This window comes from Fistularia commersonii, chromosome 34 (genome assembly GCF_037954325.1).
Source record: "Fistularia commersonii isolate RoL2024-O1a breed Wild chromosome 34, RoL_Fcom_v1.0, whole genome shotgun sequence".
NCBI lineage: Eukaryota > Metazoa > Chordata > Actinopteri > Syngnathiformes > Fistulariidae > Fistularia > Fistularia commersonii.
In genome coordinates, this window is record NC_141317.1 from 1,490,213 (window position 1) to 1,515,500 (window position 25,288).

Here is a 25,288-nt window from a genome sequence, read left to right on the forward strand (position 1 = left end):
AAGAGAAAATGTAATTGTGTTTGAGAATTGGAAGTGAAGTCAGGCCCCAATGAGGTAATGCTACTTCGTTTTACAAAATAAAAGAACAAGAGGGAGATCATGGAACTGTGACCCGGTGTTTCAGGACCCAATCTGTGTCCTCCAAACATTGAGTTTCCATGCATTATTTTCTCATACAGGTCAGTTTTGACTCAGTTTTTACTTCTTCAAGATAGCCTTTGTGATTGCTAGCGTGTTTTCAAAGCGCAGCTCCAACAGTATTGGGTAAGAAGGGCACAAAGTTCCACTTTTGACTTCACAAAATTTGATGTGGAAGTGTCCTTTTAGCGGGCAGACCCTTTTCTTTACTCTCTTGCATATTTTTGCTCGATGCAGTTGTTCCTCCGGACATCATCTGCCTCACCTCAAACCATGCAAAAACATTGCATTTCCCAATTAACTGAAATGAATTTGCCACATATGTGCTTCAGCACTTGCTGTCTAAAGGGCTGATGTCATTTGTGGTCTCTTCAAAGAGGATGATCTTTGACACAGAAGAAAAGATTAAAAACTTCATAATATAACATTACCTGGTGCCGGCAGAACCTTGAATTCCAAAGCACCTCAAAATCCACTCAGCGAAGATACAGTGTTAACGGAACGGTTGTGGGGATTCAATAACAGCTGGGTGAGGGGGTGGGCTGGGGGTGGGCTGCAACTCAGGGAAAGACGTCTGGGAGCTGCGAGGGGTCTTCTAAGGTACTACAGACATCTGATTAGGATTCCTCCCATGTTCCCCCAGTTAGAACTAGTCCAAGACAGGTATCGCTGGAGGGATTGTTGTGCTTATCTGTCCTGGGAACTCTTCAGGATCCTGCAGGAGCCGGGGTATGTTGCAAAGAGGGGCACGTATAAAGTTTATCAGTCTGATGCCAATACGACCCAATTCTGGGTAAGTGGATGGATGTTAATTCTGCACGGGTCAAGCTGGTGCTCACAAACAATTCTGATAGCTGTGATCACCGAAAGACTTTAGTGAGACTTTGAGTAAATGTTGGATGGAGATCATTCGGATGTCTTCCTTTCTTAGCAGAGTAAGATGATTTGCCTGAATCCAATCTGAACAAGTTCTCAGCGTAAGAATGTGACACATTCTAGTACCTGGAAGAAACTCAGAGAAATTCAATGAAGCTTTTCCTAGACTGCAGACAAAACTCACATTTACTGCCTCAGTAAATCAAAACTTTGTTTGTCAGTGATGAAAGATCCCATTATGGCCGCACCTTTTTTGATGTGTGATGGGAATAAAAATGACTCTTAGACCATCTTATCTCAGTGAAGTCACCTGGCTGTATACTATACGTTGCTCAATGCGCCCCGTGCAGTAAATTCATCCAGTGTCTAGTTTTACAGCCTACATGTGTAATAAGCTTTTTTACTGTGGGGTTTATAGTCTTTCATCGCTTTGCTTACATTCTGAGAACTTTGGATGTCTCAGAATATGAAGGCAGATCCTGGTCATACTCCTGCTACACTACACACACACACAGATGTTGAAGTTTATTTGTAAATGACTGCATTATTATGTGCTTTGTGTTTATATCTCTATATTTTAGTGACATTTATTCTGATGTCCATCTCTTATAAATTGTAAGAACAAAATAAAGTGTATATCAAATGTAATTTGATTTATGCAGATCATCTCATTCTTGTAACGTTGGTCTAACCCATATCTCCCAAAGGGTCTCAAACCCCACGTTGGGAACCCTTTGTTCAAAGAGCATGGTCCAATTAGCTCCACTTCCTTTTCCCAGTGCCCCTGTTACAGTCCTGTGCTCTGGCCTTTTTTACAGTAATGACAAAACCAGCTCTCAGTCAGGCCACTTGCTGTATTGTTCCTTTCAAGTCAGGCAGCCCTGTTGTTCTAGGCTCAGGGGAGGATTTCTTCCTCACACATTTTTGTCTGGTTCCTCTGTTTTGATATACACACACACATCCATGGAGCGACTATTGGAGAACCGCGGTCTCTCCGGCTCTGTCTTTCTCTTCAAATGAAGTGATTTGCTGACAAAGTTTTGCCAAGATGCACCACATTTCAAGGTCTCAGAGTCTTGTTTTTGGAATTCCTTCATGTGTTTCTATGCCTAGAACTCCTTTGACACATCGTCACTCGTCATACATCTGATTTTTACAAAATATAAAAGGGGCATCACAATGGACTGCTGCAATTAGCTGTCTTTTCAGGATTAGCGAATGCAAGTCCAGTTTATAGAAGAAGTCATCATCTATAGTGATGTCACTGTGACTATGCCCTGCTATATGAGTCACTCTGAGTAAGTTAAGGAAGTTGCACAACATTTTAAAGCCAGGATTATGTCAATAGATCTAGAGCCAGTGACTCAACAAGTTTTACATGATCAGTGGAATGCAATGCTCTTACCAGTGGACAAGGTAGTCTTGAGTTTTGAATGGAAATGGAATGAAGAGATTCAATGAAAGAAGATTTTTAATATGCAAACACTGATGAAAATGGGTTTGTTTGTAACAGGTCTTTTTTTATTTCAGAAAGAATATGCCTGTCCTTTCACACATTTCCAGTTATTCCTTTTTACCTTTAGGCAAACAGGGATGAATAGCTTTTCTCTCTCTCTTTTTTGATACTTTTTCATGTTCACTACACAATATAAAACATTAGGGGAGAGAGCTACATTTGTTCAGACATGACAGTATAAATGTGCATGATGCAACTGTATCTTTTTTGTTAATGTTATTTCTCAGCATCACAAACAGCAGAGATTGAAAGAGAACTAAATTAAAATAAGAATGATTTACATTTATGTGAAACTTTCTATTTTCCATCTAGTACCCGGCATATAATACACATCTTTAGTACAAATCTCAAATATCTTTTATAGAAACGGCATGTCTTTAACAAGTATTAGGCAGGAACAGATTGTCAAGTCCTGCTTCCCAGAAGATTCACATAACAAATACAAAAATAATCAGTCCTTTAAATCTGGATTCCTGCATCAGGGAATCTAAACGATTACCCCTCAAAACATTAAAACACCACCTACTTTGATTAAATTCCATTGTTATGTTGTTGTTTTTTTCATCACATCCCTTTTAAAAAGTGCAATCTGTCCTTTAACGGTGTATCACCCAGCCTAGTTTCGTGCTGCACATGGAGGAGAAAAGTGCAAGTTGTTCAGTAGAGTTAATGATGTCTTGGGAACATCGCAGACCATCACACATTAGTGACCTCGATGCTGGTGTAGCCATGTATCGGGCTGCCCTCAGCTCTCGGCGGAGTCTGGTCTCGAACGTCCCGAGGCAGGGAACCATAACTACTGTGACAGCTCAAATCCCGCCCGTTTCGGGCTTTGGGGCTAAAACCTGTTGGAGGCTGAAACAAAACACAATCATTGTATTTCGGATATGGTTAACACAGGAAATCCTTTGCTTTATTTCAATACATTCATTTAAATATGGATTAATGTACAGAATGTAGAATATTCAATTTGCTGTGTCACACCTGCTTATTTGACATCAGCTCATGGCAGGGACATTTTGAAAAAAATCCCAACAAATATATAAAACAGGAAAAGACAGCATTTTGGAAATTTGCAACAAAAGTGTCTGGAAAATTAACAAGAATGTAACTGATATTGAGCAAGCAAAAACCAGCAACAAACTGACTGGAAATCATGGACTAAATGGAAATAATAGCAATATATAAATATGTGCGTATGTCATTTTCAGATAACTAGGGAGCTATTATTTGAGATAAAACATTTCAAACATTAGACTCTGACAGCTATATAAATTCTTACGTCCTGTCTTTGTAACAAAGTCAATAATAAGATATATAGCTTAGCATGGACTTGATAAGTGCCCTGCAAATGCTTATACGTGTGAGCATGTTGCTCCATCTGCAACGCACTCCACTCACTTCTTTTTTTCACCTGCTACATCAAATCAGAATTATGTGACTGTATTTTCAATCAAAGTTGCTGCGATGGTTTCCAATTTGTATGAAAGTAAAAGCTAACACTTGAGGCAACGGATCTTGTGAGCCTGGCAATTTTTTTTCCCCACCTTGACTGCCCTCCTCCTCAGTGAGCCCTCGTCATCCGTGTATCGGCCGGGCGAGTTGGGCGACCTGCCCAGAGAGTGCTGGCGAAGCAGAGTTGGTGGTGTTCCCAGACCTAAACGCTCAAAGTCCTGCTTGGCATCTGCCCTGCAGGGAGCATGGAAAGCATCAGTGTTAGAATTGCGGTACATATTGGTCATAATATAACATTGGTCAGACAAACCAATCTGAAATCTTAACTTTAAAAAAACTGTAGATGGAATCTGCCGATGGCGTCCAACTGAATGTCTAGACTCACCTAGACGATCCAATCAGGTTTTTCATCTCCTCAATGAGGTGCCTACGAACCATGTGCTTGCTGTTGGGGATCCCCAGTGCTGTTGCCATGGTATCAGTATTAAAAGTTGGGTCCAACACCATGACGGCTCCATGAATTCCACTGTTGATGAGACCTTCTGCAAACTCCTGGGCAAGTAGATAGTCAAAAGAGTGGTAAAGTTCATTTAGAATAACAGTAACAATAACTGTGGCATCTTTTTGAAGGAAATGAGAATGAGACATGTTGTTGAAAGTCTATCAAACACATGGACAAATTCCTACCTCTAAAAAATAAAACATTGATTCATTTGTTTTCAGTGCTTCTAGGATAAAATCAAACCCCGGGAGGATATAAACAGGATGTCGGTTCAGACAGGTGTATCTCAGCATACCCAGTATGTGGCCTGGCTGATAATGGATAGGCTTTATATTTTGAGTCAATATACTTTAACAAAATGCTTATACACTTTATATAATGTACAATATACTTTAACATTCATGTCGCAACATAAAGGCAGACATCCGGGGGACTTTTGAATTCAAAGACACAGGGCCAGTGGTATGTACAGAGTTAAAAAGCATCATTTTTAACGATATGCTCTTGTGCTCTTTCGACCTCAAATCATCATATAATGCATGCAGTTTACATTCCTACTGTTTGACCCCACCTTGAGGTCAATATCGCGAATCCATTTCATGACCCGATGTGAGGTCCACACCAACGGATCAGAATTCTGGTGCTCGCACTGCATCCGACGAGCCTGAAGCGCCTTTAAATGAATGACATAAACAATTTTCACTGAATAGGAAGCTTCCGTTATGACTGAATATGCAGAATTTTGCGCAGGATTGAATTATTCTTACTTACATCTTTGTCAAAATTCAGCGACTGCAACAGTTCGATGCCCAGAAGCAAGCTGACCTGGTGGAACTTCTTAGAAATGTTGAGGTGACGCTCGAGGTCGTGTCGTGTCAGAGAGTTCAGCATGCGTCCATCCACCAAGTGGGTGTGAAATGCCTGCGAGTACTGAGGCAAACCCACATCACTCAACCAAGCTTTGGCCACCCAGTGGTGATCCATATCTGCAGCCTTGGACAGCCTGAAGAGAAAGAGCAAGAATCTAATTCACACAATACCTATTTCTTTCTTGTCAAAACAAACCAGTGAACGTAATTGAGATTGAATTTATAATGCTGACAGCTTTAGAAAATCACACTTGAGAAATCACAGCCGAGTATGTCCTGAATTAATTCGAACATCAGCAGCTCATCAAATGGATTGTTTTCATGTCAGAGTAGCGCCAAAGAAAACAAGACAAAGGGCCGCGCCAAAGAAACTCATATTGCTGTTGAATATTTTACAGCTCAAAAGAAAATATCACAACCAGGTCACATAACACCAAGAAATCTAAATTTGGTAAGTGGAGGAATGGAGGAAACACAGTTGTTATGGATATAATTCGGTGTGTGAACAGAAAGAAATTAAAGATTCTACGGACGACGGCAACCTCAAGAGATTTATTTTAAGTATATAGCAAATGTGTTCATTGTTTGCAAAAGCCTATCTGTGTTGTAGCAGCGGTTTTCTCAATAAATAAAGGTGTTTCGAAGAGGAGGAAAATAGAGGGCATATTTAATGAGATGATATTGGAATGAAACGTCTTTTGGGAAAATAAATCATTTTGTTTCAAGACATTTGAAAGTCCCAACAACATTATAATCTCCCCCAAATAATAAGATTAAATTTGGGAAAATTAAATACGTGTGATTAAGCAAAGCAGGAGCTCACCAACAGATGGCTCTGTTACACTGCTGTTAAATGTTGATTTATTTAAGAATTCTCTGGTTATTTTCCTTACCCTCGACCATTGTCAGCATCTCTGTAATCCTCAATGGCTAGGCGTAGTTTTCGGCGATGCATTAAGCTGCTGACACCTAAACCCAGCTCCAGGTCTTCATCTGTAAGCCCCAATAAAACCTGAAAAACGTCAAGGTAACTGTATTACAGCCAAATTCGACGTGAACTAAAAGTCCAGAATCCTGGTTGGTCAATCCATGACAAGTTAGTTTTTTTTTTTTTTTGGAACACGCCTACCTTGCCACTCTTGACATTCTCTGAGCAAGTGCGGATGTACATGGGCATGGCCATGACCACCTCCAGCCAGGCCTGCACTGTGCCAGCCCTCCACTGGGACATAGGCGTGGTCCTGGCCAGCTCCACCTGCTGGAGGCGGTCCAGCTGCTCCTCTGTCCCGTCTGACAGGCTGAGACTGTGGCGCGTGGGGCTTGCCGTGCTATCCGAGTCTGAGCAGGTGAGTGAGGCGATAAGGTGAGTGGGGGGTCATGTAGGTGATGTAGATAAGGTTGTTGGTGGTGTGAGAGAAGTGGTGGCGAGTATAGTGAGCAATGAAATCACACAAAGTTCAATTCAATTAACTGCAACTGCTACAAAAGAGAGAGGAGGGAATACTGGAGAGAGCAAAGCTTTTGAAATCATCCTAAACTAATGGCTGCTCGACAAAAAGCGAAGCATTTGCAGCAGCACTGTAAACAAGGCTGCAGTTTTCATTAACATCCTCATCACTTTAGAAGTCCATTAAACAAGCAACAGCAATTACAAAATGGATGAATGTTTGGATTCATTCCAGTCATATAACCCGGGTCTTAAATTTTCTCCGTTGTTTTCTAAATGTTTACTAGTTTGTTGTCACATGTTTCAAACTGGTTTTTCACACTTTCCATTCTATCCAGCGGCGCTAACAATACAAACATTTTCCCACCTTGAACAGTGGGTGGCAATATACAACTACATTTTTTCCAGAACACCGTTATGCACCTCCTCAAGTACAAGACATACAAGCTATTATGATGATATTTCATGATGTAAAAATGTGTGTTAGTGTTCTGTTTGAGATGCATGGTATTGCCAGGTTTTGACTTTTTTCTCTGACAGATAAAAAAATTCGATCTGCGCAGCACTTAACTGATCTCTAAAATACAAAGACTCCAGTTTCACTAATAGGCTTGTAGAAAACCACTTCATCAGGGTACGCACTACATTTCTATTTGTGCGACCATCAGAACAATATTTTCTCCACTATGTATATTATTCTGATTCATCTTTAATGGCTTCGAATCCAAAGCTGTGCAGATTGCCAGAAGGCTGCTGTAGCTAAAAGTATTGATCTGAAATTTGAGAAAGTCCTTCTCTAATCAAAAGAAGAAGAAAAAAGTTTCTATTTCTTCAGTTGAATTTAAAAGCTTAACTGTGTAGAATGTTTGTGTTTGATAGTTCTATATTCACTTGATAGTCCATGATAATATTTAGTCTGTCAAGAATCCTAAAGTTGAGCCTGAAACCAATCGAGTCACTTTATAGATATTTTGAATCTGACCCCAACCCAGTATTGAGCAGATAATAGTATGATGTGGCAACTAAAATTTTTCATTGTGCCTAAAAAGCTAAGCCAAGGCTTCCAGTTCAAGTTAATTGTGTCCAAGACTGAAACGGACACGGTATCTTGAGTTTTACTTTCACACCTTATTGCAGTGCATTATTTTTTCTTTTAAAGTTAACCTAATAGGTAGCGGCAGCAGCAGAATCTCTCCTCATCTAATAGGATTATATAGGATAGGCTGCTTTACAAATCTGTTGTTCATAAAAAAAACAGCTTAGAATTGAATATGGAGATTATTTTATCATACAAAGCCTGAGTATTGGTTTGAAATGGGAGAGCCCTTAAACAATCTGCTGGGGGCATTCACGAATATGATACAATTTAAGACTGACTAAAGACATGAGGCCTTTAAAAACTTGGCATTGCTGCTGTGGTCTTCAGTAGGTCTGATCAATACGCCAAATTAACAGCTTATGTTTAACATTACACAAAAAAGAAGAAGTAAAATGGAATATGTACAGCATATCAAATTTGTGGAAGGATCTAAACTTTTAGTTGCAAGTTAAATACTCAGAATGGACTTACAGTAGAAAAAGTTTTGTCTGGAGTTTAGCTTACAAATAATAGTGAGAAAGTACATTTACTTTTTTTTAAATGAGACATCATATTGCTGCGTTCCCTTCTGAATAGCAATTATAACTAATACATCCTTATTTTTGGACCATTTCCCTCTAATTGAATATTTTTCTGAAATAGTTTGACTCGCATCTTGTTGGTTGTTTTGCCGCATCTCAATGTGTCTGTGGCTTTTGGCAGAGAAAGTACCTGGCACCACTATATGCTGAGTGAAAGCAATATTAACAACTGAATTGTAAGGTCTGGATAAACAAATTTTATTAGATTTGAATTCAGTAATCAATTTCAAGTTGAATGCTTTTATGTGCTCTCCTAAGAGCAATGCATAAACTGAAAGTGCACTTCTGAGTGCCCCTCTGAGAGCAATTCGAATTAAGCTGAATAAATCAGCTTTTTTTCCCCTGGAAATACACTATTGACCAAATATAAGGTCTATTTCTTCCTACCAAGATGAAAAGGATGTGGAACATTAAGAGGTGGAGAATGGATCCAGTTGAAAGGCCAATATTCGGCGACTCTTGTGGAACAGAGCTTTTTTTAAACCTCTTGAAAGGGTCAGTGTCTTGGTTTTCTTCTCATCATACCAAACCTGGGGTGTTCCTTACTTGGACATTACTTTGGACTACAAAAAAATGAAAGATAATGAATAAAAAAAACAGACATATGTGGAAATGTGGTTGGATTCAGATCTAAAAATCTACCTTATTACTTTATGTAAATACAATTTTCACTCAATGTAAACTGCTGAATATTAGCTTCTAAATTTACTTTTGGTTAATTCAGAAGTATTAATTCTCAAGAAAAAAAAGGCTTAGTGTTGAGAGCATTTATATCCACAATTGTTGCTTAACATTTCCAAATGAGACTTAACTTGAAGAAGTGCTAATCAAGTCTTTTCATGGTGATTGTGGGAGACATTATGCATCTTCCAACACAGTTTATAACCCAGTTTAGCTCTCTGTCAGAGCAGTAGGAGGTGGTGTACCTTGCTGCCACTGTGTCACATTGACTGCTTCTTGGGTCACCTGACTGTGTTGAGAGTCCAGGGAGGGTCAGTAAATAAGGGTCAGCGTTAGGGATCAGGGGTCAAACCAAAGTACAATGTTATTGACACTGTTTGGTGATATAAATGAGTTCTGTTTCAAAAAAAAAAATGGCATGGCTTCCTTTCCCGCTGCTCCGCTTATTGATTTCAATCGAACACGGTGTTATTTGAGTGAACGATGATTTTAAAATCGGAAGAGGAAAGGAAGCCATTTGGAAGCTTTTGTGATGCAGCTCTCTCACAGATGGATTCGAAGGACCAAGTTGATGCGAACACATATGTTAAAAATGGCAGCCCCTCCAGCAGAGAGGAACAAGTCAGGATTAGAGCCAAACCATGACAAATGAACACACACACATACACACAAACAAACACACACGCACACACACACACACACACACATACACACACACACACGCACACACAGACAAATATTAACACAGGGAAAGAGAGGACAGCCACATGGATATTCAATGTTATTTATTTTATTTTTAAAATAATCTTATTTTTCTCATTTTAATTTCTTAGCATTTTTCCCCCATGCCTTTAAAAGTTCACTAATATCCACTTCTAAACATCTCAGGACCTCATAATAGAAGTCTCCACTGAGGCCTACATTGACTTTAAATAAAACTCTTCAATGATAATATTAATTTCTGTATCTCATTTACAAAATGTCAAATATTTGTGGAAAACAGAACAAGAGAAACCATGGCTCAAAAACATAAAAATGATACAATTGTCATTTGATAGTTTTTTTTTTTTTAAATCATCAGCAAAGTGGGTGACCATGGAAGTAGGTTAGAATTGAATATATTTCATATATGTTTAATGAAATAGGCTGGTTGAGCTGTCTGTTATAGATACATGATGACTTATCTATGACTTACATTTGTGATTCACCTCTTGATCCAATATCTTGGTGCCCAAATGTAGGTTGAACTAAACTTTATACACTACTTCCTTTGTTGCGTACACATGGACACTCTTTTTGGACAAGCACTGCTTTTAAAACCAGTGCCTGAAAAATCTGCAAGACTGTGGTGTTCCAGATGAAACTGACAAACACCCAGTGTTAGTTCAACATCAGGGAGAGAAAAGATTTCCTGGGGGGATAGTGCAGACTCCAGCTCAATCCAAAGTGAAAGCATGAAAATAATCCAATGTCTGTGTGATTCTTTTACTTGTAGAAATGCTATTAACCTTTTGCACAAAGTTAATTGCTTTTTTTCCAGCAGAGGCCTGAACTCTGCATCAGAATGTTTGGTGAGTTCAGCGGGTCACAAGAGAAGGTATGCGTTTGCCTCAGTTTGATTAGCTTGCTGAAATCTGAGTTTTGACCTCAAGAGGTGGCGTGCCTTATCGCTATGAATGGGCTGTTTAAAGTCTGCTCCTTGAAAAAGGTTTTTCAGTTGACTTTATGATTTTCAGGGCAAAAAGGACTTTGTTCCTGGGCATTTCACAGTCCTGACTGTTAATCCCATATTTAGTCTGCGTTTTAATGTAACGGGTGTCTTTTCCCAACATTAATTATGGTAGAAAAAAATACTGTAATGCTAATAGGAGAATATCAAATGCAATATCCTACACAGAAAAGGTGGTAAAAAGTCCTGTGAAAAGGTATATCTTCTTCTAGAATGTATATTGTCTTTCTTTTTCCAAGCTTTTATTTTGAAGAGATTTACTATAATTACATAAGTGTTATTCTGCTCAAAGATATCTCGAGATGTGGATTAAAGCTTGAGCTGGGGATGTTGAAACTGAACATGAATCATGTTTTCTGAATGCTGACTTTTCAAATATAATTAACTTCTTTGAAATGGAGGAAAACTTGAACAAACATCATGAAATAAGTAACTGACCTCTCTTTTGTTTTGAACCAGACACTTAGTCACCTTTTTGACAGCATATCCAGAGAAAGACATTTCTGTTTAGCAGGGTTTTGTTTATCATGCATTTGGGGATCGGGACTATGTGCATGCATGTCACACATGTTTCTTAGTCATATACCTTCTATCTTAACAGATAGAAAACACTTTTCTTACATTTCCTGTTTGGCTTCATGTTGCTGTGGAACAAACTGTCCTTCGGAGAGTTCATTCCTTCATCAGCAGCCACTCTGAAGTCTCATTTGAGTACAAGTCTCGAGATGATTCTGCAGTTCTCTTGGCTATTGAAGAATGTGTTGTACAATACAACCAAATTGTAGGTAATTGGAGGAGTCTGCATGTTGCCTACAGGAAACTGTTCTCATCATGGCAGTGTGGAAGGAGGGGAATGGACCAAGCAGGACAATTAACAGGGAGGAGTTAAAGTTAAAAGATATTCAAGGAAGGGGATTCATGTTAAAATAACAAAAATAGCATTCAGGACAAGGAGACATTTACACGCACAAAGTGCACAACAACTGTTGTTATTTACAGGTACAGCAGTCCTTCAAGTTTCCAGTTGAGTGAAAACAAAAAGTCAAAATATAAAGTACAGTTGAAAGCTCCAATAACACAGCTGTTTTGATGGGCAAATACAGCAGAACATATCCACATGGTCGCTGTGTTACACTATTTACAGGACTGTCCATACATACTGGTGCAATTTGCTCATTAAAGTTAGCACTCCAGCGAAGCCATACGTCTGACATGGCCTCGGACCATGAAACACACGTGCACACACTCTCACACACATACATAATCATGCATGTGAGATCACACAGGCACACACAATTGTATTTTTACACACTGGCAACGAAAACAAACATCCTCTCTTGCGCGCGCACACGCACACGCACACACACACACACACACACACACACACACACACACACACACACACACACACACACACACACACACACACACACGCTCCTCAATAAAATGCTGTCTTCTGATTTTTGCCACACAGGCTCTCCAACGATTTGCTGAGACACATATGTTTTACCAGTCTGCATCTTCTTCTATGTAATAATCAGGTGTTGCAGTACCATCAAACAAACCAGGGTCGAGGGATTTGCGTTGCTTTCCCCGAGCGAAGACACGCGACAAAGAGCCCAGCCCCATTTTCTCTTTCTTCTTCTTACACTTCGCCACCTCCAGGTCTTCTAGGGACTAAGGGAGGAGAAAGGGACAGAAAGAAAGCAAAGAGAGGGCGGCAACGGCCAAGGAAAAAAGGAAGAGATAAGTCGGTCAAAGTGTGACAGAACTGGTGATAAAGACAGAGAGTGATCACAACAGAACAAGAAAATGACTAGACATGCTGCCAGGCATGCATATATTTTACAACCATTGCAGGTTTTACAAAAGTACCTATCCCACTTGCAGAGTGAGTACACAGAAAACCATCTGACACATAATGAATTCAGCCAGAATGATGGTGTAACAAAACAAGCGGCCAGACAGCAGTTACATCCAAAGAGATGAATACTTGAGAGGGTCTGGCTGTGGGCAGCTCTTACATTGCAGAGAGAGTGAGTCCGATGACGTGGTGAGTTGATGTCGCTGGGCGTGGATGATCGGTCTCCATCCGCTGCCGAGGCATCAGAGATGATGGAGGGCTGACGCGAGTGGCATGGGCTCACCCGCACAGCAGCCACTAAAAGAAAAAAAGAAAGGGCTTGTTTTCCACGGGTGTATTTGGGCACCCAAAGTAACAAATGTGCACCTTTGCAAAAATGCCACTACATCCCTACAAAACTTTCATATGCACAAGTGATTTATGTATATAACACAGAGCCATATCCTTGAAATTACTTGGAAATCATCTGCTGCAGTTGCTAAGCAACAGTGAAAACAGCTTCACAGAGGTTGAGAGTGTGAGTGTGATACATACTGTACGACCAATTGCAGGGCAAATTGGGGGTTTGTGAATGTTCACGTTTCTCTCCTTGTCCGCATCTTGGCTGAGATATAATTGATTAGTCAGCAACTACTTTCTTTTAAAAAGAAAGTTGGACCTTACCAGTGGAAGCCTGTCTAGTTTTCTATGAAACCCTCTCTCTCAAGTTTTAAAGTCTTATATTAAGATGTATGTTTGTTGTACGTTAATTGAAGGTTTGAGTCACGAGTCTTGGGGTGAAAACCTGTCAGGTCCACACATCACTAAAGAGCTGATTCTGCGAAAAAAAGTATGTAAATGCGAAACACCGAGTTACTGTCCAGGTGGCATATGGTTGACAGATTTTGTTGGCAGGCGAAGCTGATACAATTTCAAGTGTGTGCTGGTTAATACATTATTTTCTTTTCTTTGAATATTTTAGATTAAAGTAAGGTAAGTAATTCCACTCAGCCATCATACATCTGCTGATATAAAAAAATCTTGAAAGATTCAGAAAAATGTCTTTAACACGATGCTCTAATATCCATCTATGGTCGAGTGCTTATCCTCCTCAGACTCGCAGGAGATGCAGAAGCCTATTCCAGCTGCCATTGGGCGGGAGGCGAGGTACACCCTGGACTGGTCGCCAGTCAGTTGCAGGGACACATAAACAAACAGACAACCGACCATTTGCACTCTCATTCGCACATCTGGGCAATTTTTCAAATTAACCTGCTTAATGTTTTTTGGACTGTGGGAGGAAACTGGAGGAAATCCACGCAGACATGGGGAGAACATGCAAACTCCATGCAGAAAGGTTCTCTGTCGGAAGTGGTGTGAGGCGGAAACGTTAACCACTGCCAACCCTCGGTTTTAAATTTACATTAAATTATTTTAATGTTCTTTTATTTGAGTATAGGCATCCTCATAGTGATGCTGAACCTAAAAGGACTGTGATAATCATAGAATTAAAAATGCCTTAAATCACCAAATGAGCTGTGTCCCAATTGTGATTCGCAAACAGCTGTCAGTGTTGCTAGGAGACAGTGATGTTGCTTCCTCATTTGTAAGTGCTGAATGATCCAAAAACCAAATACCCCATAGGCCATTTTCATTTTCAACACTTAATACATACTTCCATTTAGATGCATCTAATGACAGACATACTTACTTTAAGTTACATTTATCACTAAGACATATATATAAAAAGGCCATTTTAAACTTTTGCAAATACACTTGTCTGTGGTCAAACCTGAATAGAACATTATGACGTTGTTGGAGATTGTCTGTCTTCATTTGAGAAAAATTCAAATCGAGTATTTTGTTGGATACTTTGTGTTACAAATGATTGCCTTTTTTCATTTAATTATTTGTAGCTTTGAAATTCGATGAAAATCACCTATGTTAGATGATAATCTGCCATAATAACAAAAAAAAAACCAACTCAGTTTTTATAATGCTTTTACAAAGAATAAACTTGAATTTTCTATCTGTGCAGACTACTACTTGTGTTCGCTGCATTGCTCAATATAAACACAGGGAAGACATACACACTATCATAATGCAGAAGAAACAGAGGTTAAATAGTAAAGTTTGTTTGCGACCCATTTCAACCAGAAATGTCTCCATGAAGCTGCAACAGAGAGAATTGTTTCACAATCTTTTCCTGTGCTCTGTAAATATCAGTCAAAAACATACTGGTCCACTGGAAACTAGGCCAAGCCATAACAAAACTTTTTTGGAAACACAACATCTACTTTAAGCTTAGCCACAGCCATCCTCAAATATTTTTTTTTTTTGTGTGTGTGTGTGTGTGAGGCAAAGACAAATGATTGCTATAAAGCCCAAAATAAGCTGACAGTAACTGCATCGTTTAGCACATGAAATGTCTGAACCAAAGCGTCATCAGTAGCCAGGCATGTGTTCATACTGAGCAGATGGCAGAAGTGAAGCCGGTTCACCGCGCATGCAGAGGCTAAATGGCAACATTGTAGGAGCTGATGTAGAGGACAGTGTTGTTTCCTACCTTGCCTGTCAGTGGGATGTCCTGTGTGGACATAGAGCGTCTGCTGACTCTGCCTGATGGCAGCAGTAAGGGGAAGGTCAGCCTGCATCACCCATTCTTGGTTGTTGCCATTGACGACGGCTTCTGTGGGCATTGCCAGGGAGTGACGTTTGGGAACATCCTTGGTCAAGGTGGCGAGTGATTGTTTGGCCTTAAGAAGGGAGAAAGGGGGTTGAAGTGTCTTGAATTGCTTGGTCTATTTTTTCCAGTTTACTTTGGTGTTTTGAGTTCCAGTTTCACTTCAATTGAGAAAATACAAGTTTCAATCAGCAATACAATAAACAAGAAAAACATTTGAATATTAACCAGGATATATGTATACCTTAACAGAATACAAAATACAATTCAGCGAGTCACCTCCTGTGTACTGTGACATTTGATTTGTCTTTCATATCACTCAGCCCATGTCAGAATACACCACAACCACAACAAGCAAGAATTGCGTCCTTTGTTGAAATCCTTTGTTATAGCTTTAAGGTTGCATCTGTATGTGTATATATTTTGCATGGATTTTATATTTGCGTGTCCTTTTTTGATGCTGGTTACAGATCCGGAACTCCACCGCATGGCGCTCATTGCAACTGTATACATGAGTTTCTCCACTGTATTCCTAATGCGGTTGTTATCTCAAGAAAAATACCGGTCTATTCTTGTTTGCCTTTTGTTGTGTGAAATGTCTCGCTCGAGTTCCTGAAAGTGATGGATAAATGGACAGAATATCCACAGGGGCTGTTTACTGTTTCCTGCTTTAGTGGTGGATGTTACGAACCGGTGAGATGAGGAAAACAAGGCATAATGAATCCTTTTCATCTGCACAATGAGTACATGCGCTCATTGTGGCCTCATCACAAAGCAAGATTCGCCAATATTTACCAGTAACCACAATGAGCTGCTGTAGTCTTGAGAAGATTATTTATGTGAGGGTAACCAGTCTTGATCAATCCAGGTCCTGCTGAAATCTGATCATCATGCCAAGCAATACAAAGGCACATATCAACACAAACACACTCAACTCTTGGAATTATCTCTACCTACCAATAGTCAAACAATAGTCAATCACTGACGCTGACATGCAAAACAGAACACAACAACAGCCCTTGGAGTAATTGTTAGTTTTCGGAATATTGCCTCATTTTCCTCAAGCAATTACTTATTCATTTTTTAATCACCAACATTTCTGATCAATCACAGCAGGATCCTTGGGATAGGTGTTAGGATCATTGGGATCAATAAGGGTCAGCTGGGGATTAGTCAAAAACGTGCAGCTGAGGAGGAGCTTTCAACAATCAGGTCACAAGTAGGAAAAACTTCCAGGGAGTAGCAGGGTCAAGAAAAGTTAAAGTCAAATCTGTGGGGGGTGGTGGTGGTGGGGGGGGGCCATCTTACCGCTGTTACCCTGGGAGAGAAGTCTCTGTCCCCCAGTCGATCAAACACCCGGAACTCCATTCTCTGATTGACACAGTTACTCATCTGGGAGGGTTGGAGACATGAGCGATGTCTATATTGTACATTGAAACGCTTTCTGTGTAGTGATATATCAGTATTGCCATAAAGTGACAGAAATGTTTTTCACGTACTTTCCCATTCATATCGTCTTTTACTTGGCTAAAATATCACCTTTCCGATGAGCATATACACAGGATGATGTTTCACAGTGTTACGGATGCAGCTTGGACTTGAAGTCTGCAACTTTTTGTCTAGATTTGTATTACATTCTAAGGGATGCCATTGAAGTGGGTAGAATTTCTAAATAAAACAAAACCAAAGCGATGATCTTTTTTAGACCATAAAAAAAGGGGAGCTGTGTCTCTCCCTGCCTGTCTGTCGGTGTGCCCCCACTGTCCCCTCTCTCACCATGGCCAATTCAGCCTCCAGCTCTTTGATGCGGTTTTCTTTGAGGTCAAGCTGCGAGCGCAGCATCCCTGTGTGCTCCGTGGCTTCCTTGGTCTGCCGCCGTAGGTCCCACTTCTCTCTCTCCAGCAGGTCCTTCTCTTTGGCAAGTGCTTTCACTGCATCCTCACTCTCCTAGGGAACATTTAAGTTTCATTTTGTGCAAGTTTATGTGTGAAAAGAAAACTGAGCAAGTAACATATTTTCCAAAATGTTTTCAAAGCAGTGTCCAATCTATTGTAGTTTGATCAGCTTTGGTTCCGTGCATGTCCATACATTAAAGATTGAAGGTTGCTCAACAAAATGGGGACTTCAGTATCTTTTCTGACAAACTGTAATTCTAAAGGTTAATTCCAAAACAAACTCATTTGAAAAAAGAAGAGAAATATCCTGTACTGTATTATGTATATTCTTGCTTGGATGGATACAAATTACCTAACAGGTTTATGAGTACCAATCCAGTCAACAGTAATGCAGGAAGCAGCCCATTGCATTAATATCGATATCAGGCCAACCTGTGGCTCCCGAGCTGCATGCGGCTCTTAAGCTCATGTCGAATATTGTGTCTGTTTATTTTTTACTTGTGCAATCGCGTGCCACTCCCGCGTTCTCAGCGCACAGAGAAAAAAAAAAACCACACAAACACAAAAATCGACATGAACATAAGAGCCGCATGTGGGTTGGGAGACACAGGGTGGCCAAGCCTGATCTATATGCATGCACTCATGACAGTGTATAGTCAAAGCATGAGAAATGTACTTTTCTGTGCTGCTCATAGTTGCGTATAAAATCACGGAGCTGCTCCTCCCGGCTCTCCAGTGTGGCGTAGAGCTGCTGCATCTGGTTCACCAGGTCTGCTTTTTCCACCTTAAGACGCTTGCGGTCAGACTTCATAGCTGTTGGAGAAAACCGAGACAGAAAGCGTCATGGAGAGAAAGAGTGTCTGGTGTTTAGCCGCATTGCTCTGGTTATGTATGCTCGACAAAAAAGGAATGATGATATTGTTTAGCATAAAGAAAAATCCCACATTATTTTCCACAGGAGCCTTTGGATTGAGTGATCTATTGGTGATAGTTTAAATGATATGGTTTAACAAAGTAGGTATAATCTTCTTTTTTGGATTAACCAGGAGTAACAAGTAATGTTGCTTCAGAGGTTGCATCATGTGGTGTTGGCTGTGGTGTGTTGAGAACCCCTCTCTTCTCATATATGTGTTGGTGTTAAGCCATGCAATCGATAATTACAGCAGTAGACTGTTTCATTGTTTTAAATTTCAAGCTTCTTTCTTTCCATAGCTGTCGGGTAGAGTGGTGGGAAAAAAAAACAAACTGCTGAACCCTGTTAACAGTAAAAATAAAATGGAGGAAAAATAACTGGTGTTGTTGAAGGCAAATATTTAGTGTATAACCCAAGAGAATAAATAAATCAAGCTATTCTTTAGAAAAAAAAAAAAACCTTTGATATACCTGCTGTTGGAGTTCTAATGTAGTGTGACTGCATGTTGTGATAGAAGTGAATCACACATGGACCCTCCTGTCAATCACCCCTCTGCTGTTGCCTTTCGTCGACGCTGGGTCCCTCTTTTCATCAGTCTCTCTAAGCCTCTAGTTCTTCACCCACGCATGCTGATAAATAGTATGCTTCAGTGTATTTATTCGGAGACGCTCTAATTTTCTCAAAGACAATTTTTTCCTTTGTCTCCTCGTTTCTTTGAATTTCCTCTGTTTTCTCCTTTCATGTGAGTTTCTTTTCCAGGCATCTGTTTAAAGTTGACTTTCCCTTCAGGTCCTATTCAAAATTGCAATAAAACTTCTATTTATATTTTAGACTTTATGTATTCACACCGCGTCGCTGCATAGTTTCATTAAAGCACGGCATCTGAGTTAAATATAACGCATCATAGTCGGCCTCTTCCTTCTCGTTGCAACTCTGCTTACAAGCTAATTACATAATCTGTTCATTTAACACTCTAAAACCATTACTTGATCGGTCAGAGGTCAAATCCAAAACCTATAGGGTTGTTCGAGCCAAATAGTCAATGAAAGAAGACAAGAAACCTCCCTCGTCGGCCAATAGAAATGGACCCCCCCGGAACCTGCCTCAGGAAGTGAAATCAAAGATACCTTTGAGATGTGCCAAGAACACAACTCGCTGCTTCACATCCTGCACCTGTGACTGATTGACCAGCGCCAGCCTTCTGCTGTGCAAAACAAGAGCACACTCACTGCGAAAGGGGCCCATTTAAAGAGGAATATCGCGTCAAAATGTGACTCAGCATTTGCAAGGTTTGTTACATGGTACATTCTTTTAATTACCGCAGCTGACGTCTGTATTGATGCTTCACACGAGAATTCAGGCGGTGGAAGTGGTTACTAGCGTTCCCTCTGACAGGCACATTAAATGGCTAATTTGCCCCGTTGATCAGTTCAAGCCAACAAGAACTAGGAGCAGCTGAAATAAGAGGGAGACGGCTGAATCTCTTGAGTGTCTGCTGGGAAACGTCAGCTCTTTCCCAAGACAGGTAAAGAAGGGCTATATTTCAATGAATCAGTCATGTCAGTGTTATTATTTCTAATGAGGGGGGGTACAGTGCTTAAAGTTTGCAACAAACTCATTTTAGATTTTTCTATTTTAGCAAATATTAATGTATCTGGATATGCTTCTTTATCAATCAATCAATCAATCATAGAAAATGAAACTTTTAAAAACTGATGAAACCAACAACGCCTTCCTTTAGGAATCTTTAACAGGAAAGCAGTTCGAGTTGTCTCTTTCTCTTTAAATACAAAAAGATTGCAACCTTAATTTCTCACTGCTTTGTCACTGCCTGTTTCTCCAAATTAATACATGGAAATGTGTTTCTCTATTGTAAAGCTGTATAGATGTAATCTATACTGAGATTTGATGACCTGAAAATTTGGCTCCAAAGTGAGCAGAATTTCAGAATAGTTTTTAGTGTACGTTTCCAAGTACTGTTTTTCTTTCTGTGGAGAAATTGTTCATTGATAGTTAACTTCATGCAAAGCTCTGGTATGTCAGAGTTTAAAAAAAGAATGAAAAGGAGAAAAGAAATACGTTCAAAACTGAATGAGCAGACGTTGATCAGATCAGATCGAATATTTAATATCTAATACACCGTTACCTCGGCCTGATGTTCAAAACAAAACCACCTGAGAATATCCCCATCTCCTGACACGGCCTCCAAAACTTTCCAAGTGGCTTTTAGATCATCAAACAAAAGCACTTTGACTGCCAAAGCACTCGTGTTTTAAAGTATTTTAATGCTACCCTGTACGTTTGGAGTACTCTAAAAACCTTTGTCTACAGGCCTCTTCAATAGTGCCCCTCCACTGAGTGGACCAGTCTTTGGGATGCAGAACAGGAGAGCTTTTGCGTGGTTTTTGCAGTGAAACTAACTTCTAACTGCAGTGAAACTAACAGAGTGGACGTCTGTTCTTTCACAAACCATGATGTGAATGCTCAACACACTGAATATTTTTTACAATATTTACAAAGCAAAACCAAAATTTGAAAACAATCCTTTACGTAAAAGTCTAGAATGGAAAGGGAAGAACTTATGAAAAGCAGACACCTATTTCTGTTCACTGTGGTTAGATGTGAAAGTACCAGATATATCATAAAAAATATTTTATTTTGCTAGCAGAGTCTTCATCAATCAAGACCATTTATGACTTGATATTTGAAGATATAACCTGTGGAGATATCTGTCTTCCCTCCAATAAAGATGGGCTGGTGGGGAAACTTGATTTTTCTTAAAAAAAATACTTAAAAGAAATCATGCTCTGGTTACCCACGATAATCCACTGTAACCAAACAGCTTTTAGGCAGGATAAAAACACTGAGGAGAAAAAAACAATACTGTTTCCACTTTAATGCAACACTAACCGCTGCACCAGTTGGCTCTGCATTTAAGGGGTCTATGGAGCTCTGAATGCAAATGCAAATCACGTGCACACAAAAGCAGTAATATTAGGGCTGGTAGTAGCAGTACTGTGCCGTATGTTTACATGATGGTGACTATGCAACGGCAGCACAGGCAGAGGTAACACTTCTCTTGGTAAAATTCCTAATTTGCTATCTTATATGCTTTAAATCATGAAAACATGGATTCCTTTTAGAAGTAATATAAATTCAAGATGACCTTAGGTACTGGAGAGAGGAGAGAAAAACAGCATTTGAGAACTCTTTTTAAAGAGCTGAAACATGAAAACATTTTGCAACTGTCTCTGAATTCATCAAGCTTAAACACAAGCACTTTGAACGTAAATCAGTTAATCAGTCAAGGTTGTATTTCGCCCCTTGGAAAAAATATCCTTGACTATGAAGGAATAAAAGCAACCTCACAACTTTCTTTCCTCATTAGCCAACATGTCCCATCTATTGTAGCACAATTGTAACAGTATTTCAGCCATGATTTCAGGAAATCCTCTCTTGCCTCTTCAGCTCATTTTGATACTCAAGTTTTCCCTTTAGCCTCAAGCTAGAAAGGATTTATGGGGAAATGCCAGGAGCATGTTTGTACTTGCAACATCAAAAAGTAACACGAAATATTTCTCGACATCTCAGGGATAAATATCAAAAATCTTGTGCTGTTTATGAAATTCAGTAACATTTCACCCGGCTATACAAAGTATTTAAAAAAATGGGGTTTTGCAGCCCCGCCCATGAGGATGATGCTCTTCACACTTCTGTATGAAAGCACTCCACTGTGACCCGGCTCCATATGATTTCACCCCTAAAGAGAATGGCCAGCTTTTAGTTGGCTCTTAACATAATTATTTGGGGAGAGAACAAAAGAGACACTAGCTCTTTGGATGGAGTCCATTTCTCATGGTTTGGGATTTTAAATCTGTCAGCCGAATAATGAAGTAGGATCTTTAGTTCGGTGTACTCAAATCATCGGTAGCTCAGTATTGGGGAAAAAAATATGTTGTTTTTAGGTTGATAACTACAGTGGTACTGGGTAGTAATGTAGAGTACTTACAGCTACACTGTATCATATATAAAAGGTATTGTTGTGATGCTCAAACATGTCACTTTGAAAATAAGTGGTTCAATATGTGTCTGCAAACCTCAGCAGGATTTAATCCCGTTATAAGTATGTGTGTGTATATATGTCTATGTTTGTGTGTGTGTGTGTATGTGTGTGTGTGTGTGTGTGCGTGCAGGAACTCTGTAATCTCTCTGAGTCAGGCAGTAAATTATACAACTCTATAGCCTCACTTATGGTCATTTATTCGATACAGTTTCAATAGGTTCTGGCTGAAGTCTTATCCTATCAACGCTATTCTCTTCCCAAGTTTAATACTGTGGGGTGTGATATTAAAGAGCGAATTAGAATAATGACAGAAACATTTAATCCACAAATTTGTTAATTACAGTGATTATTTAAAGTTTGAACCCCATAGAAACTTAACCACAATCAGCCTTTGCTCCCAAATAATTTGTGTTAATTCAAACTAGTCCGAAGCTTCCAAACTCCTCTACAAAAAGAGGTCTGCACAAGAACTGATTTAATTCCACTTTACACACCAAAAATTGTATTTCGCCATAAATGTATTTGTGAATCAATGTGTTATTGTATCATAAAAACTAATCCTGAATATATTTTCAATCGTCATTACAGGTGCTTCTTACACTGGTTCCTTGCATTCAAACATAATTTCTGTTCACAGATGCATTATATTCAGAATAACCAGGATGCTTGCTTCACAAATATTACCTTCTTTTTTGAAACAACAATAATATTTTATGCATAAATTAAGAGAGTTTGCTTTCTTTCAACACAGAACTGAAAAACCATCATTTGTAGAAAGCCTGCCAAGAACACATAAACCTTTGATTTTTATTTCTGAACGTGCAGAGAAATATTCAATCATGGCCTGAAGACAGCACAAGTTCTACCAGCACGACATCATGACCTAATTGAATATCTGTCTGTAATCTAAAATAGTGCAAAACCTTCTGTTGATCCCCACTTTGTTTCTTTACTTGTAGGCCACTGTGCTGTAGTAAACATTTCATACTATCCTTTCTGTAAATGAAGTTATTAAGAGGTCCTAAATTAACATTTAATTTGAACCCGCTGCTTGAAATTACTCACCTCTCTATCCTCACTGGAGCCAGAACAAACTAATGGTCCATGTAATCGTTACAAAAATTTAGATTAATTGCTAAGGAGCACCAAATGTAACAGCATTTTAATAAGTAAATACAAGATGGTGCACAGTTGCTAAAATTCTGCAGACTAGAGCATGCCTTTAATTAATACTAGGGGCTACTTAAAGTGAAAACATTATTAATACAGACCTTACAGTTTTAATGAAGTGGAAGAAAAACTGAACAGTTTTCAAAATCTGTTATGACGGGCAGTACCCAGTAGTGAAAGACGACGTCATGGTAGATAAAAGAGCGGTATGATTCCCCAAGACTTCCCAAACCTGTTGCAACTACCAATGTGAATGACTGTATTGGTTTAGAAGCAACTAGTAAGGGAGGAGGCCATGCGGTCAAGGACAGGAGTGTTTACCAACTACTACTAAAGCATGAAAAGAAGCTAAATGGCACAGACAGATGGTGCTTTGATGATGCATAGTCCTTTGCTCCTTTCATTCGCGAGCGAAACGTATGTAGAATCGCTGAATGATTGTAATTAGCCTGAGCGTAAAGAGGTAATTAAACATAGCAGTGCGACTACACTCTAAAAATTCATTTATCTAAGGAATGATGAATATGTTCGCATACAAGACAGTATAAACGCAGTTTCAGAACGGTTCAGCTGCCTGGACCAAATTGTCTTTTTCATTCTCATTGAACCATCACTTTGGGGTTAGGAGATTGCAGAGGCATTCAAGCAATGCATTTAAAGGTTGGGGGAATTAAATAGGTCAAAGTGGCTCTTGCAACTGCAGCTGTGTCACGTTGACAATTACGATAGTGCTCATAGTGCCACATGAGATTGCTGTTGTGGGCAGCCAATGAAATGAATGCAGGAGAGAGAGTAGAAGAAGAGACAGCAGGTGAGAAATTAACTTGGGCAAAAACACCGCAAAGAGTTTTCTCAACATTCCCTGTTTGGTATTCATAGGCTCCTGAAAACGTGCTTCTTATTTTTTATTTTTTCGAAAACCATCTGAACCAATGCAGGTATGACACCACGGTGTCTGTGGATCATTCCCAAAGTGAACAAGTATTATCTGGAGTGACACAAAGCTATTGTGGGGGCGATGCATTTCTTTTTCACTGCCTCATCACGCAAGCCCTTCTTTACTTTTAATCCAAATCAAAACAACACAAGAGCCCTTGCGCTTTGCTATCATTTCAGTGGCCGGATTTCGCTCACATTCCTTAAAGAAGCATCTACTGAAACATTCACAATATTGCCGCTTTCATATATAATGAGGAGAGTCGAAGAGAATTGACATCTTGCCTCTGGTCAATCAGTTAATAGAAAAGGATGCAGTCAACAGTTTGGCTCATGACCCTTTTCTGTTTTATCACCTGAGGTTATCTGAAATCAAATTTTAAAACGGAAACAGACAAAAGTTAATAGTATAATAGAGGTTAATAATTGAGGTTAAAATGTAGAAATATATCAGTCCCCCAGTGTGATTCAGTGTAAATAACTTTTGGAATTAAGCCTTACTATGTAATGGTAAATGTTCTTCATTCACTGTTTGTAGCCCCTTTACACCTTGCAGTTTCAAAGCACATTACATTACATTGCATTCAGCCGTTCACATACACACTCACACATGGATGTGTGCAGAGCTTCCATGCAAAGGTTTAAATATGCCATCGAGGGGAACTTTACGCTTGGCGTCTTTCCCAAGTTCATGTCAGCATGCAGACAGGAGGAGTCGGAAATCGAACCGTCACCCTTCCGCTCACAAAGCTTCGCTCTACAAACTGAGCCACAACTTCCCTGTTTGTTGAGAGTTTGCTTTAAGGGCAATATTTCACAAATAGCTCTCAAACACTAACTTCAGAAGATTAAGAGGACTTATCCTGGAAGCCTAAAAATAAATGTAACTATG

At 39.5% G+C, this 25,288-nt stretch overlaps 1 protein-coding gene across 6 annotated transcripts in view; it reads right to left on the reverse strand.

The window, feature by feature from the left end:
* Window positions 1-2,523: 2,523 nt before the first annotated feature.
* kazna (kazrin, periplakin interacting protein a) overlaps window positions 2,524-25,288 on the reverse strand; it is a 179,340-nt gene continuing 156,575 nt past the window's right edge. For 3 of the 6 annotated variants that reach the window (XM_086141290.1, XM_086141293.1, XM_086141295.1), the window contains 13 exons: window positions 17,991-18,127; window positions 17,196-17,366; window positions 16,728-16,811; window positions 15,303-15,492; window positions 12,918-13,054; window positions 12,447-12,570; window positions 6,486-6,694; window positions 6,250-6,368; window positions 5,259-5,490; window positions 5,059-5,160; window positions 4,371-4,537; window positions 4,078-4,219; window positions 2,526-3,385 (listed from right to left, as the gene is read on the reverse strand). In XM_086141290.1, the coding sequence (XP_085997416.1) occupies window positions 3,227-3,385; window positions 4,078-4,219; window positions 4,371-4,537; window positions 5,059-5,160; window positions 5,259-5,490; window positions 6,250-6,368; window positions 6,486-6,694; window positions 12,447-12,570; window positions 12,918-13,054; window positions 15,303-15,492; window positions 16,728-16,811; window positions 17,196-17,366; window positions 17,991-18,127 (1,973 nt within the window). In that variant the 3' untranslated portion in view covers window positions 2,526-3,226. Of the gene's footprint in view, window positions 3,386-4,077; window positions 4,220-4,370; window positions 4,538-5,058; window positions 5,161-5,258; window positions 5,491-6,249; window positions 6,369-6,485; window positions 6,695-12,446; window positions 12,571-12,917; window positions 13,055-15,302; window positions 15,493-16,727; window positions 16,812-17,195; window positions 17,367-17,990; window positions 18,128-25,288 lie in introns of all 6 variants that reach the window. The other 3 variants (XM_086141291.1, XM_086141289.1, XM_086141292.1) reach the window with 3 other exon arrangements.